General features: G+C 31.8%; 1 protein-coding gene across 4 annotated transcripts in view; it reads right to left on the reverse strand.

Annotated features, from left to right (window-relative positions):
* LOC123715246 (sodium/potassium/calcium exchanger Nckx30C) overlaps positions 1-17490 on the reverse strand; it is a 52816-nt gene that overhangs the window by 20480 nt on the left and 14846 nt on the right. For 3 of the 4 annotated variants that reach the window (XM_045670186.1, XM_045670185.1, XM_045670183.1), the window contains one exon: positions 8086-8248. In XM_045670186.1, coding sequence (XP_045526142.1) covers positions 8086-8248 — 163 coding nt within the window. The remainder of the gene's footprint in view (positions 1-8085; positions 8249-17490) is intronic. The other variant, XM_045670184.1, reaches the window with a different exon arrangement.

Consider the following 17490-nt stretch of genomic DNA (forward strand, 5'->3'; position numbering starts at 1 on the left):
TTTTAATTGAGTAATATATAGAGCGTACCTTTTTCCGAACCGACCCGAACAAGTATGTCGCGAAACTATAGTTTAGCCACATACTTGTTCAAAGCGTTACAACAACACCGATAAAAGCGTTTATTAACCGTCAAATGAAAAACATTTTTCTTTCCATAAAAATATGAAACATCAAAGAATTTGTTTGTCCAAAGAAGTAGGTCAAAGGAAACGATATCGGACGTTATGCCTTATCTTGGTGCGTAGGCGAAATACTTTACACAATTCAGCCGAACGACACAGTATTCCCAGAACCGTATTCGATAACATCAGGGTTTCGTATAAACTATTACGAATAATATAATAATAATAAACTATATTAAAATAATTTAACACTTAATAGTTCTGACGCTAGTCCCCAAACTGTGCACCTATTTTGAGGGTGACGAGAGTACAGCTCTGTCGTGGAACATAGTTCATAAAACAAAAGGAATATAAGAAAAAGTAATCTTAACTTAAAACTAATTTACGAACACATCAATATCTTGAATATGTAAATCCGTGTGTGTGCGTGAGAGCGTATGTGAAGAAGTAGATATTAATATTAAAAAACCGTGCTTAAATACGTATATCTATCAATAGAAAATATAATATATAATATCATCTAATATATTCTATCTCTTTCTTAATATATAAAATTCTCGTGTCACAATGTTCGTTTCCATACTCCTCCGAAATTTATTTTTAATGCTACATTATACAAAAATACATACAAAAATTTCCATTTACCCTCTTCGATCAGCCCCTATTTTTTATTTGTTAGTTAAGAACTTATAACTTTGAGGTTTAATTAGAGAAATATTCACAGAAAAACTAAAAAAAATATTATTCTGGAAAACCGAACAGTCGCTGGGGTAGCACATCAAAATGTTCCATGTCGGTATGTACTAAAAAGGAAGGCTAGGTGTTAAGGAGAAACGAAGGGCGGCAGCTAGTATAATATATTATGGTTATATTTGCATATATAAATGTAAAAGCATAAAATCGTGAAAAGTCATATACCGGAGTAAAAAAACATTTAAACCAAATATTACCAGAACAAACATGGCAATGGATAGCTGTAATTCAGCCATAAATACCGATAATATAGCTATGACATTACGTTATTAGATCAATAAATTTAGATAAGAAATCGCTTTAATTAAAAACATATCTCTGATAAAACCTTAGTTCTTTCTTAATACCCGCTCAAGATCACTTGATAGTTGATAAAGTAAAGAATAACTATTATAAGCTTCATCATTTCAACGCTTTGCTAAGGTTTTTGGCTAGCGGCCAGTACTTTGTACTTGTAGACCGTAACCTCTACGAAAGAGGAGTGCTACGAATATGTTATTAGCGCTCGTAGCACGTTGAGATATCGTAATGTAATTTGGCAGTTTGTAGAAAGGTCAATCTAGGAACTCTGTAACTAGTCTTTTAGTATTATGTTGACATTTAAGTAACGGCAACTACGTGCTTTACGACCATTACTCAAAACGAGGAGAATCGTGTTGCCAATTTTACAATGTATGTCATCATTACTCAAGAATGGTCATATATATTAAGTCTCAATTCGACATTCAACAATGTAAAATATATATAATTGAACACATTTTAATCTCAACTTAATTTTTTTAAAGCGATTCTCGGAAAGTTAGACGAAATTAATCAATAAATTCAATCAATAACTATATATATTTATGATAAATATTTTTTGAGCATTAATCCATTATTATTTAAAATGACATTCAGTGTACAGTTTCTGATCATCGACATTTATAAATTGATGTTAAGGCCTTTGTGAAACTTCGCCGCTGTCTGAGCGAGCGATAGCCACAGAGATCAGTTCAATAAGATCTTATCTTGTAACGTATACCCGGTTAAATTCGATTTACTACATCGATACTCGTTGATTGAATAAAATTCTAGAATATTCTCTTGGTATTATGGTATTTACTCTATTAGAATTATACTCAGGTGGCAAAAGCAACCCTGTGTTTATTTTATTTATTTATGTTTATAATAATAATGTTGATTTCAGGCTTTTGTATGTTTTAAGTTATAGTTTCGGTGGTAATCAAACTCAGGACTTATGATGATGACTTTATAGTCCAATTTATATTGGAACCATAAGTGTATATAGAGATAAAACAAAGACGAGTTCTGAATTGACCTCTGCGAATACATGACTTTGTCAGTTTGTTAAGACTAGCATTTCAAACTGACAAAGTCATAAAAGACCGTATAACATCAGTGTTCTGGTCTATTTATGAAGTTCTTATCAGTAACAGAAAGGCTTTTCAGACTATAACAATTATACGAATAAATATAATTACCAAAACTGCATAGATTTGTATGAACTTTAATCAGTCACTATCGTTCGCGTCGCTTTTAGAATTTACTTTCTTCACAAATAATAATTTGTAATAATAAATAAGTAAACATTTTCATCGAAAATAAATTCTAGAAGTTTTGCCAATTTCACTGTTGAATTTCGTAAATCTATGCTTAAAAATATTCTTTGGCAACACTACTTACGAACTTGCGACCTATATTTCCACGGTCAAGTGGCGTGATGAATAAACATTCAAGTTTAAAGACAGTAATTATTTTAATATAGTTCGTTGGGTCTATAGAGGCTAAGTTTCTGTGGCAGGCTTGACTTTAGCCCCACTATTATTTAAGTGTTTTCATCTTTATTTTTCTTAACAAAGAATATCTTAAGACATCATTTTAATTCATATTCCCATAGTTATTAGAATTTTAATTTCACATAAACATATACAATTACGGTGACTTTTTTAACAATATAGTGTTTAATTCATGATGAAATTGTGTACATCAGATATGTGTGCTGTTTATTAGTAGATATAACATTATGTACGTTGTGTTTATTATGTATTTTGTGTGTATACTAATAGCATCATTGTGATGTAATACTTCATTTAAATTACAGAAATAAAAATAAACATTACGGAAATGTCATAACTAGTGGATATAGAAACTGGGTGTTAAAAATAACAGAAATGATGACCTGAAATTTTGTTAAATTATTTAAGCCCATATTACCAGAGCATGTTACAGCACACACTTGTAATTCTGCGAAGCGCAGCTCATCTTTGTGAAGTGCTCTCGGACAAAGGTCATGAGTTCTGTTGGTGATTTTAACACATGTTAAAAAATAAAAGCTTAAAATTGCATAATTAGAATAACAGTCTTGCTAAGCCCTTTATTATAAACTAACAGTTATATAAGCGATTCAGTAAACATTAATTTGGGTTACCTCTGAAGCTTACAAAAGTTTATACGGCTACATTTCTTAGATTATTCGTTAAAATCAGTTAAAACGTTCATACGATAGTGTATCTAATCAGTTATAGTAGTACTAGAATATGGCCTATGGTATATCAATTGTAATGACGTTGACTCCTTTCTACTGATTAGTCAATAATATTTGTCGAGTTCATGCAATTACGCGCCGCAACGCTCCAGTAAGTTCATAAGAAAGGGACCGTTGTAATGCCTAAAGCAAACCTTTAGACATTTAAAGATTCCATTGTAATTTAAATGTCAAATAATATGTTATTATATATCTTTTGTAGAGATAATGAATAATTTCTTATTGACTTCTCGGAAACACCGTTTATACGGTTTATACTTCCCGGAAACAATCAGCAACTCCAACGCACTCATTTCAATACAAACGTACAATGAAATTATTGGACAATTCAGAAATCTGCTTTGGAAAGTTGTGCGTTAGGGAATTTGCAAGTGGACGTTGAATTTTAGATTCCATTAGATATCCTGATTGTATTGTCTTCATAGTACACAGAAAATTGACTCTAATAGTAAAATTATCTCTCACGTAAACAAACAATTTTTTGTGACATCTGTGTTACATACGCTATAAACAAAAGTTTGGGGATTGATTTCCCGATTAACTAAAACAATTCCTATGGGCAAACTAATAAAGTTGTTCAGTTCAGTGTTCAGAAGAGTTGTTCGGATTAATACTTGCAGCTTAGTTTCATCATCGGACGTCGGCTGTTCCACGACTGAGCGTTTTTCAAGGCAATTTTTGCCGTGCACCACCGCTATGTGGAACCATTCGGACTACTTCAGTGGCTGCCCACTGACGAAGTCCGAATCAGGTCGACTTAGAGTCCTCCAAGAAAAGAGCGTACCAATTCTTAAAAGACTGGCAGCGCAGTCGCGAGCCCTTTGGGGTTGAGTGTCCATGTATCACTTAACATCGGGTGAGCCCGTTTCTATAAAAAAAAGCTAATGAATTAATGTTATTTTTATGTACATTTATGTGTGCCTACCTTAAATAGACATTTATCTAGTAGCTAAGAATCATCTTTTCGACCACGGCTAACATCCAACTTTCCATAGCTGTTAATTTTCACGGAGAAATATTTATTTAAAAGTAATTTTTATTCTACTGCTTCTAAAATTTTCCTTTTTAATTGTGAGCGTTGTTTTATGAAACATTGTACCTAGATTGAAATGTCGGCTAAGAATTTTTCTCTAGAACTGGCTGGTTGCCATCCTTTCTCTATTAAAGTTCTATTCGCTGTAGAATTTCTGCATTATGTACTTTTTATTGTTAATGATATTATAAATATTTTATTAGAGCATAAATTTTAGTAATCTAAGTTACAAAGTTTACATGCTGTACGGAGCATTAAAAACTATATCACTTCGGTATATTTTTTTTCGAATACTCCAGTTTGATCGGATAATGGAGTTAATTTATTTTCAATTTCATGTCAAATAAAATCCATTCGTTCGAAATAATTTAGTACCTTGATGTTAGTGGCCTATTCATAACTTATATAATGACTACATTAAAATTATTTTAATGTATTCAATCAGAAAAAAACAACCAAGGAGTTCAGGCACCACGGAGCTGGATATTCGGTAGTGCATTGATTAATTTTAAAGAAATCATTGTTACGTGCCTATCCCATACCTAATCCGCTGTTTTGTTTGGTAATTGTTTTGTCTGCTCCTCAAAAATTTCTGTTATTTTGACTGTATTTTTATTTTATCTTGTGTATATTTTAATTGTATTTGCAACATTTATGTTTACCTTATTTGTCATACATTTTAAATAAAATAGTTTGTTATATATACCGTAGATATAGTATTATGTATGATGTGGTAAACTTGAATAAATAAATAAATAATTTAAGTTAAATACCTGCAAACATGTAACGTTCACAGGTCTATTTGTAAGATACATATATCAATGTCAACTTTATTTATAGTGCAAACTTATCACAATATAATTGTATATAACAACGGTATTAGTAATACCTCATCCACATAAATGTGTTGTGAATTTAAGATCTCACAAGTAGGTACCTTAATAAAAATACGTAAATGGGGAATTAGTTCCGTGTAATGCTGTGTATTAGTCAGATTTCTACATATCGAGAGATTTTGCGTTGTAAATCAATAAATGACTAAAAACAGGTTCATTGACCCAAGAGTTATTTCATTTCGTATTAAAATATTGTAACCATATCTGGACTATGTAAATAGTGAAAGTTAGGCTTATCCCAACACAATGGAGCCATTGTATTCTATCACAAAGTTGTCCGCTACTTCGTATCTGATATAATAAACATTAATTAATTTTGCTGATTTAGAATATTGTAGGATGTATTTTACTGCTCAGTTTAAAATAAATAACACGAGTGTGTGTTCAAACACTAAACGAGGGCATACATATAACTCTAACACAATTATTTATTTAAAGTAATCCAATTGTTTACATGCTTATCACTGGAGTTCTCTAGTATATATTGCAAAACTATTTCTGAAATAGGATAAAAAATTGTGATAAATTATGTGTGAAAAATTGTTTTGCTAGGATTACTTTAGACTGAACTCATTTTGTAAACATTTTATGTACAAACACGATTGATATGCTATTCGTTATGTACAATACAACATTTCCAGATCTTCCTTCCTTTGTTTATACTCACGAGGAATACAAGCAAGAAATTCTACAAAATATAGGCTTAAACAGACATAAAGCATATGTTTCCTGATCCTGGGACAAAGCGTGAACTCGCTTTACATATTTATATGGGTTAAAAGTATATATACATAATTACAGCTATCTGAACACTATACAAGTAAAATGAGTTCATTATAACTTCCTTAAACATAAACAAGAAATTACTAATTCAAGCTATCAATGTCAGTAACTACTTTATTACCAGTCAACATGTTAAAAATGTTGAACCAAACCAAAGCAGTTTAAGCAGCTATAACAGTTTACATAAAAAGGTCAAAATAAAAATAGTTTTAACTCGAGTCACTTAGAATAATTGGTATGATGTATAAAGATCGACTAAATTCAACGTGACAGAAATAATGAATGTTAAAGAACCACGGAAAGTACATTATATCTTTAGTATTATCATATTAGGTTTATCAAACTCCGCTTTAATTATTACTTAACATTTTTTTTCTTAAAAAGTGTAAATGTAAATGTTTGTATGATGTAGCTGGTAACAATCTTGAATCGTAGACATTTCTTCGCAACGTTTCATGTATTCACAGCTTTCTTCTATTGATGAGCTGGCAAACGCAGGAATCAGTAAAAAAAAGTACACAAGGATATTAAACTTTAGTACTTTAAATTACTAAATCCCGAATAAGCTTTAGGAAAATCAATTCAAATATTCAAAATCAATAATGGTATTCTATTTATACATTCCTTATACAAAACGGAAACCCACGCCATTGTGTTTGAAAGTTTTAATTAATTTGTCCTCATTTTCCTTTTTATCTAAGCAGAGTTTTGATTTTTAAAATGTTTTATAAAACTTTGTATGATAGTCGAATTAGTATTACAATTATTATGATAAACGCAGGTGTAGTCTTTTCTTCAGAAATTTGGTTCTCGTCAAAAAAAAAGGAAACGTTTTTGCTACCCTGATTGGTTTTGGAGGATAATTACATTGATTGATTGATATACAGTAAATTTTGACTCTATTTTAACGAGAACTAATTGTGAGTGCTCAATACTTTGCTATATAGTATATTATTATATGTATTGCCACAGAGCTGTAGTATGTATATACTTAGATAAAGATATTTTATGTGAGTGTATGTGAACAGTATAAAATAAGCGACGATCAAATCTGACAATTGAAGTCTAACAATAGAAACATTTTACTCGGGCGATATTTTTGAATGGCAATCAAAAGAAGCTCTTAAACCGTTTTCTTTGAATGCCAAAGTGTTACAGTCTTCGAGCTATTCAAACGTCCTTATTCTCCCCTGAATACTTTGGAATTGCTTTTTTATAGAAATACTTAATATAGTATAGTAATTTATTAACTTTCAGAATATTGTACTACTTTAATACCAGCATTATTGGAGTAGGTGGCTAATGACATTATTATAAAAGTAAAAATTGCATTTAAAATGTAAAAAAAGGTTACCTGCTCGTTTTAATTAGTAACTGAGTACGATTGTCTATTTATATAACTATTTTAAGAGCGTAAAGTAATGTTAGTCACATACAAAAAAGCACATACACTGCATTTGTTACAAAGCTAATCGAAAAAGCGAAATATTCTTAATTATTTCAATAGATATTCCGTTTTGTTACTTACAATTCTTGTGTTAAACCTTTCTTTAATTGGCCAGTAACATTTTATCTGAATATAGTTTGCTACAGTTTCTCCATTAAGTTAATAGCTTTCATAGAAAGACATATAAATACTGTGCGTTTTACACTTTTTTCAATTTTGATTACATTCCATTTATTTATAACATTTGATTGTATATATGGTTCTATCTTTTTTTGCAATTGAAGAATCGTAAGTAACATAGTAGCATAAAAATATAAAATATCTATTTTTGCATTGTATAACATCGGCAAAATTCCATTAAAAACTTCATGCAGAACGAAAGAATAATATGTAATCACAAAATAAATTTCGTAATAATTTTCTTTTTTTTTTGTCCTTGTTATAATTTGCATAAACAGACCCTTATAATTAGAAAAATAGTGAAAAAGCGAAGCGCGGTGCGTACCTAACTCACCATCGTGCATCGGATCGATGGTATGTATCATGAGCTGGAGGAGGCCATGCCGGAACTTGGCTGCTGGCGGTGGCGCTTTGCTTGTTCCAGGGGTGGCAGCAGTCGCTGTGTTTGTACCAACTGATGTCTCACTCGATGTCGTTGCATTCCCGTGCTGTGGAGCAATTTTTGTTTATCTGTACTGGGTTTGGTTTATCTTTTTTTTGCTGCTTGAAATGCGATTTGTTAAGCTTTCTATAAAAAAAAAAAAAATATTATGGAACATAAGATACAAATAGCACTTATTTCATGTCATTAAATTTGAATACGTAGACATCCCTACTCATCGGCAAAGAAGACAGAGGATGTAGGCCGAGAGAAAAGGCCGGCGTAAAAAACTTTCGGTACTCTTTTAAAATAGCAAATCATCATCATTAAGTTGGTTTTAGTAAAAGAAAGACATTTACAAGATAACTTTATTTCGCGTGCAAAGATGTAAACTAGGGTTATGTTTCAAGTAACCTGTGTAAGTTTTATTAAATATTCGATATACTAGTTCAACTACAGCATCCATCCGAGAAGTCTTGTATATACCACGTATATGCAGATTGCTGATATTTTAATTACATATTTTTAATAATTTTTATGCATAAAATTAGCGGCTGTACTTTTATTACTACCAAAAAGCAGGTTAAAGCTAGCACGATATATGAATTATTAAGAAGAAAGAAAGAAGAAAAAATGGCGCTACAACCTTAACAAACTTTAGGTCTGGGCCTCAGATTTCTGTATCTGTTACATGATCATTTGTTCAAGCAGGTGATCAGCCTTCTGTGCATGATGCACGCCGTCAACTTTTCGGGTCTAAGCCGGTTTCCTCACGATGTTTCACTGTTGAAGCTAATGTTAAATGCGCACATAGAAAGGAAATCCATTGGTGCACAGCCGGAGTCGAACCTACGACCTCACGGATGAGAGTCGCGCGCTGAAGTCACTAGGCCAACACTGCTCATATGAATTGTTAAGACTCCATTTGGTATTTCTTGGAGGAGCGAAGCGGTTCCTAAAATTGTAACAAACAACTAAATATAGTATTTAATTGTTTGTATAATCATTTAATCAACATAAACAATGATATTATTCATTTTAGTCGGAAGTTAAAGGCTTTTTTATTATAAAGTTTAATGACAACTCTCGTAAATGTATAGTTAAATTTTGATTACACCTTACAACTCAACATTCGTGTTGCTTTATTTAGCGCTGTGACCCTCATAAGTATCCATTACGAGAGAGGTAGGCCAGGACCATAGCAAGTGGAGATCTGTGGTCACTCTCTACACCGGAATAAGACGTATCCCGTATTTAAACGTAATAACTTTTGACTTTTGAATCGTTCGATATTTCTAATTAATTAATAGCGATAGCTGATTTTTGACTTTGACTTTGAGCTTTTAATTAATCTAAGATTTACTCAACTGAGAATAATTCAAACAAACTATAACAACGAGATATTCTGTGAGTGAGATTTTATTTTTCTTATTTATTTAGAATTCAGGACAGGAAGTAGTGCTTGAGCGAAATGTCAGAGCTAGAGAGTTGCCACTGCAGATACTAAAGTTTTCAAGTATATGGCAACATTGTCAGTGCAATTATTTTAAAATGTTACTTAAGTAAAAAACGATGTTTTAAAAAATAAAGGTCAGTGGTATCTTGCTGTAGTCATTTGAGAATATTCGTGAATTGAATAAGCCTTAAGATTAAGTATTAATTTTACTATATTAATCTTTTGTGCTATAAAAATCACAAAATAAAATTAAAAAATATTTTTTGAATTTGAAAATGAGGAATGCAATTATGAAATTTGGAATCGTAAATTCCTTTGTTCAGGTCTGATTTGTATTAAAAAGCCGCACATATTAATTGCCCGTTCCGTCGGAGAGCAATCTTCTCGATAGCCAATAACACTTGCTGAAATTAATCAATTTTCGGCCGATTTAAATCGAAATGTTTTATCATATCGTACGAGTAGCGATTTAACCAGACAATTAAAAGTCTTCTTTGTCATGTGGATTTTTAGTGGTCCTAGTTTATTTCACAATCATTTACAGTAATGTAATCATACATAGGCAAACTTGAATTAACATGTTTATAAATAGCATTTTTCAAACTATAATTTAATAATTTTTTTCCTCAAAGGCTGGCATGGCAAAGCAGTCGCGAGCCCTCTGGCATTGAGAGTGTCCATAGGCGGTGGTACCACTTAACATCAGATGAGCCTCCTGCCCGTTAGCCCCCTGTTTTATAAAAAAAATGCTTCCTTCTTCATTAAGGGAATGTAATTGAGATGTGATACGATTGTAAAGTTAAAAAGCAAAGCTGTATGGCTTAGTTCATAGGTTGTAGAGTAACGTCCATAAAGACTACTTCGTATCTATTACTACGGCACAAGTAATCTGTGGTTTACCACAACTGGTAATCCTATTTTAAAGAAAATGTAAAATAATAACTTTAAATGCGATTTACTCGTAAGAGTATTAGTGAATAGCCATTTACAACAAATAAAGTGTCTTTTGTCTTATGCTTACAAATATATGGTCAACACACGCAATAAACGAAGAACTACAAGGACGGAATAAACCTAAATAAGATGTATCGAGAGTCAGAAGATACGTCGAAAATATATTGGATTAATATACGGGACTAGCGCTGTCTCGTTTTTAATGTCAACCATAGCAGGGACTCAAGTGGAAATAGTATAGAAATAAACCTATCTCTCCTTCCTCTGTTGAAAATTTGTAGATCTTCATATGGCAAGCTCAATAAGGCCTTGCTCATGACATATGTTATGAAATTTTAAACTAGTATTATTAAAGAAACTATGATATTACATCTTATGAATTAGTAACGGAATTAATCTAACTCTATTAATTTTGCTACTCGATATCTAATCTTTACGAAATATTTAAAATATTTTTGTGTAGAAGACGGAAGGAATTAAAACCAATTTATTACCTGATTAAAATGATACAAGCGTAATCTTCCTACAGGGGATGCCAAGAAGTCGTTCGTTTCTTTTGTTATATATAGTATCGTCACAAATTCACGGATTAACATATATTTGGAATTTTGCCTGCGTAAGAATTTACACAATAAAAATCTTTTTAAAGGTTATTTTTGAATTTAACTCTATATTATTTAAAACTTATTAATCACGCTGTTTTAATATTTCTAATTTAATATTATATATTACATAAACAACAACGTCCGTCGTTTTAAGGCAATTTTTGCCGCGCACCACCGCTATGTGGAACCAGCCAAGCAGGCCACTGAAGTATTTCTGAACCAATTCGACCTGGTCCTTCAAGAAAAGAGCGACCCAGTTCATGATAGGCCGGCAACGCACTTGCGAGCCTTTTGGCAATGTGGGTATCCATGGGCGGCGGCATCATTTAACATCAGATGAGCCTCCTGTATCATTAATAAAAGACAATTCTCTTTTCGAAAGTTTCTATAAAATTATGACAGTAATTAGGCATCGATAAAAAAAATTAAAATATATATAACGCGTGTTCGCTGTATCCATATCCAACTAACGTTGCACAGTCATTTCAATTACGGACTCGTCAGTGTAAAAGCAATTACTGCGATACACGCGAGATGGAGCAACGTTGACATTTGTAGATGTATTTTTATTTAATATTATTTACCATTATTACAGTATTGGCATTTTAAAGTAATTTTACTATGCATTTTAACGATTTATGAAATCAAATATAAGTTATATCCTCAATAAAAAAAATTTAAATTTATTGCCAGTTCTCAAATCAAGAGCATCGAAAGGACTATTTTCCCCACCTTAAGATTTATTTATTAATTTTTAACAAAATAATCTACCATTACAGAGTACCCTAATGCGGTAACTGATTTTATATGGCACACCTGTACTATATTATAAATACTTTAGCAATATATGTGAAACTTTAGTAATATATGGTAACATCTACTTTAGTAAATAAGAATGAATCTGTGGTACAAATAAATTTTAGTCAAACTTACAATAACTTGGGCGGGAAATGTCTGCGCTATGTTTCAAACATAGATAATTAATCTTTATTTTATACGTGTCTGTAACAGACGCCTCTGGTACGCACCGTAGTTTTTCGTTCACAGTATTTTCGTATGTTTGAATATTTTTTTATATCATATAAAATATAAAAATGGGAAGCAATTCATACTTTAAAGATTTCGTTCCATATTAAATGTAAAATACGACGTTTAACCTTGTATAAATAAGTAATACTGTACATTTTTGTGTAAACATTTAGAATAGAATTTAATTTATCAGAATAGTCACTACTGCTTCTCCCGATACAGGCTGTTGTAGGTTTCTAATACAAATATTGAAGTAGTTGTTAAAAAAATATTTATCAATAAAATACTAAACGAGAAGTTGATGGTATGTTTATCATGGAAATTAGACGAATTAATATGTGATTGACTTTTATAAACATTTACAAATCCCGTGCAAAAGCCAGCTAATACTACAACCGGTTTGTAAATTTTTCACGCCTTATTGGTCTGAATTTAACGTAATTTTAAACTTTTGAATAATAATTCGATGGTCCAATACTTTTTGGCGAAGAAATCGGCCACTACTCGGTAAAAATACTTCGAAAAACCGTCAGGTAAACCATATTTGAATTCGATTGAAATTTCCGTTGTTTAGTGCTTGTCGACACAATCACAATACAACACACATATTTTGTACCAGAATCTGCCACATAACCATTCAATCAACATAAAACGTGATGATCATATTTATAACTTCATGTACATTTATCTAGTTACATAAACCGATTAAATAGTTAAGTAGCACAATTGCTTGTTATTTTTACAAGCGCCATGACGTAATCGTTGCATAAAATTGCTCACTTCATTCACGGCCGCTGCTTCCGTTCAAATATATTTCCCCGGGCGAAATTGTTTCCTATGTTTTGTTCTACGTTTATAGAACAATTTAAATGTAAATACGAATGGAATGTATTATTTTTTTCTCTATGATACCTTATGGCCAGTTTTAGGGTTTTATATAAGATTAAATTTTTACTGTCTATACTTTTATAGTCCTGTAGGTAAATCATGACTTAGAAGATATTTGTGAAGACGTTTTATATAACAGAAATATTTCAATGATAAGAGGCGAATATAGAAATATATAAAATGTTCCACAAAAGAGATCAATTTTCATTAACAAAGATGATTTTATTAAGATTTGGAACCCTATTGTACTTATCAAGGTTTCCGATTTTGCTGATCCAAGGCCCACTTTTAATCCGGCTTTACTGTTTATTAAAATTGTCCAAGAAGAAGGAATATTGTTATAATGAAATTTATCGTTTCCAGTTACAGTTATTGTTTTGAAACACTGAAGGATAATCCATCATGCTCATAAACAGAATTAACCTTATTTGCTGTTTGTTCTATCTCAAAACATAAAGTAATTGCGTCTAATAGCTAAGAATTTCTATAAAAAAATTAAGATGTCAGAGAACTGAATAAGCTTGCAAAGTCGCAGACTCAAAACATTTGACTATGCAGATTAGAGTTTTAAAATTTCGCTCGTTTCTGCTCGGAACTTCATAAGATTATGCTAAGCATTAGTATAGGTGAATAAATGAATTTTCTTTAAGGTCTTGTATAAAATTTTACCTGTCAAGAACATCGTATAAATGAAACTGTAGATTTTTTGTGGCAAAGAAACAGAAAAAATTTGATAGACTTTGGCCCCCAATTCTATCAAAGGCATATTATTTTCAAGTCTGAACACATCCTAGTACCCTCAGGGACCTATTACCTTCATCGTATAAGCTTGTGTTAATTTCGCAAGCAAATTAATTAGAACATAGCAGGGTTTTGAAGTCTCTACGCTCGAGAGATGCGCGCTTAGCCACTAGGCTAACACTGTTCTTGAGAAAACGGTCATGCTTTGCCACATAAACACAATAGCATGCGACAAGTAAGAAGAGCAGTTTCTTGTTTTTCATATTTTATATAGAACAGGAAGCAAACGGGCAGAAGGCACATCTGATATTAAGTAATCCGCCCCCTCTGAATACCAAAGAACTAGCCTTTTTAAGAATTGTTACGCTCTTTTATACCGGAGACGTCATCTACAGAAATGTGTGTGAATTCTTATTTTAATTTATGTATCTTTTTAGTAATAACATCTAATCTAATCTGGAATGATCCCTGGCCGCAATGGTAGAGGAGTAGATCGAGAAAAAATTGAGCTTGTAAAAGATAACAGATACTTATTACATAACTCTGCTACGTAATGTCCTAAAGATATCCTAATTTTTATATAGAGCATTCGTACCACGTAATTCGAAGTTAGATGGATCAGCGCAATAAGTAAGAACGATCGAATCAGGTTTCATCGTGAGATAGATTTAACAATTAAATTTCCGCATAAAAGAAATTCCGCACAGGATAATTCTATATAGGAGAATTCGGTGTCAGCGAATATATTTTATATTTCTCAGAGAGATTCAATTACATCACAACTACCACATTATATGTGTTTCATAATCGCAGAATACGAAATCCCAACCGTATCACCTCAACGTCCGTCGTTTCACAACTGACCGTTTTTAAGGCAGTTTTTTGGGGTCCTTCAAGAAACTACCATACCAATTCATAAAAGGCCGGCAACGCACTTGTGTGAAAATGTGAGAATATATTAGCCTCCCGCCCCTGTTGCATAAAAAACATTTTTAAAGTGGTTGAGTATGAATTTAATAACTAGTAATACAATAATTCATCAAAATACTTATGTTAAAATATCTTACCGACTCAGAACAATGCCTCTTCCAAACTGCATCATCAAAAATGTGGTTTTGATAAGAGTGCAACAATACAGATAGCAAAACCATTAAAAATAATACGACAATTATTATATTTAATATCTACTGAATGATTCATTATTAATTAAATCCCAAGCACTCTTGTACCCTTAATCAATACCTGTACAATGTTACTTAACGGAATCAAGCGCTTAATTAAAACTTTCAATGTTTTCAAGATAATTATCGATTTAACCTTCGGGAAATAGTAATACCTAACTTTTGCTTTGATAGTTTTGTGTATTTTTGTGGTAGAATTTTAGTTATAAACATTTTACAAGTTGCTTTCTTCTAATGATTTTAAAATGCTGAAACACATATTATATTTATACATAAGCATATTATTACATATTCATATCATATCATAACGAGTAGTGTTTTCAAAGGTCTCTATTTGATGCGTTAATCTGCAAGGATTTCAAGTTTTTGATTTACGTTAATAAGTTAATAAAAACTACCTGAAGATAAAATATATGTAAATATATAGTGGTTATATATAAATCCTTTATTACTTTCTTCTGACTGAAAGAAAATTTGGCCATATTATCATTTATAACCGATTTTTAATGTTAATCATGTTGTGTATGTTATCAAGTATAGTGTATAAGTCAAAGTCGTATTCCACTTGAAATTTTCATTGCCATGTGGGCCTATATAATTGAAATTGTATAAACGTATATATCCATTTGTTTATGTAGTATAATAGTCTTAAAGTTACTTAAACATTACTAAATTTAACTTATACTTAATTAGCGCTCGCCCGCACTCTAGGGATAGCTAATTTCTATAATTTCTTTCTATATCATGCTGCTAATCTATTGTCTATGTTTTAATGAGTAATAACTGTTAAAATGGCGTCAAGGCATGTATGAATGTAATGAATACTATATCAGAAAGATTTAGTTAGGCATGGCATACGAAAAGATATTGTCTAATTGTATGTGTACACTCGTCATTATATCTGTTTCTTAGACACATTTCTTCGCCTCTGTTGCGCGCTTTTTTATAATAATATAAATGTATATGTGACAAGTTTGTATTCTTAAATAAATTCGTCTAAAATCTATAATACATCCACATTGACCAATCAATTAGACTAACACTCTTCATGACAGTCATTCGTCTTTTTCTGGCAAATGGAGTTTATGTTGTGATTGAAGGAGACATAATATAGTTGAAACAGTTTGTACTGATCGTTTTTATAAATAAAGAGGTAATTGCACTACCGTCTGAAAAGGTTCTTTGTGGTTTTGCCATCGACAATCGATCTAAGACCCGTTTCCCCACCGTATTTTCTAAGGCAACGGTTAAAACGGCAAGATTTTTTAAAATTCGATTTTTATCAAAATTCAAAATCTTTGTATATCATAAAACTTAGTACGCTGAGTAAATAACTCTGAGGACCCATCTTAGGGGCGTGTGATGTGCTGAGGTGTTTTTAGTGGGTGGGGTTTTGCTGCACCTTTAAATAGCAGAGGGTTTTGAGTGTAGATCCAGCCCCACAGACCCCGCGTCAAGCTCTACATCCATAGCCCGGGCCTGCGTAAGCGCATTGTCACCTCATAAAAAAACGGCAAATGTAAATGAAGCTAGCACTTTTGTTTTCTTTCGAAATAAAGTATTTATTTTTTTCTAACATAATGCCTATGCTATGATGGTTAAAATGCAGAATTTTAGTACAAAGACAGAATCATAGCTGTGTAACGTTGTGTAGACGAGTATTGCGACTGCGAAAGAGTTGCTGCATCCGGCATAGGACAAGGCACGCTTCACGAGTCTAACGGCCTATCTCCAGCAACGGAGAGACTCCCAAAGGAGAATAATGTTCTAGTACGTAGCAATTCTAAAGCACGACAAGACTTGTGTTAAAACGAAAGTACTTTCACATTAGACTTTTTGCGTTTTCATATGAACTTTGTTCACTTACTTTAAAAATCATATTAGAATATTTTTGTTTAACTTTTAACTTAGCTGAAAGTTCTCTTTGTTTCGTATAAAAAATTATGTAATAAACAAAATTAAATCATTTTTGCTATCGCTACCGCCGATACAAACGCAATTCAATGTTAACGAAGGTCAGATATATTTACAAACATTATTAATTACAATATTTTTAATATAACAACTTATATATTTGTAACAGTACATCATATTGATAACTATTGTTAGGTGAAAAAGAACACATAGCAGATTACAAAAATGTAAAATTGAACTTTCTGAAATAGTAAATTAGGGTAATATCATTTATTCATTCCGGCAGAATGCAAGAGCGCCGGAGCTTGAACGCGCCATTGTAGGTACACCCGAGGTGGTTCTAGTGGGTACTGCTCACACAGTCTCAGAATAGCACAGATTCTTGTGTAAGTCGAGTCCCACATACCTCTGCTACTTTAAAGTACGTGCGCAAATGTATTTCGGATATCAACAAAAAAGGGTACAAGGTTGAACCATTGCCGTAAGGTTCATTACCTCGTTCTATGTTTATTCTCTATGCAAGTTAGTGTGAAATTTAGTA

This window comes from Pieris brassicae, chromosome 10, assembly GCF_905147105.1.
Source record: "Pieris brassicae chromosome 10, ilPieBrab1.1, whole genome shotgun sequence".
In the NCBI taxonomy this organism is placed as follows: Eukaryota; Metazoa; Arthropoda; class Insecta; order Lepidoptera; family Pieridae; genus Pieris; species Pieris brassicae.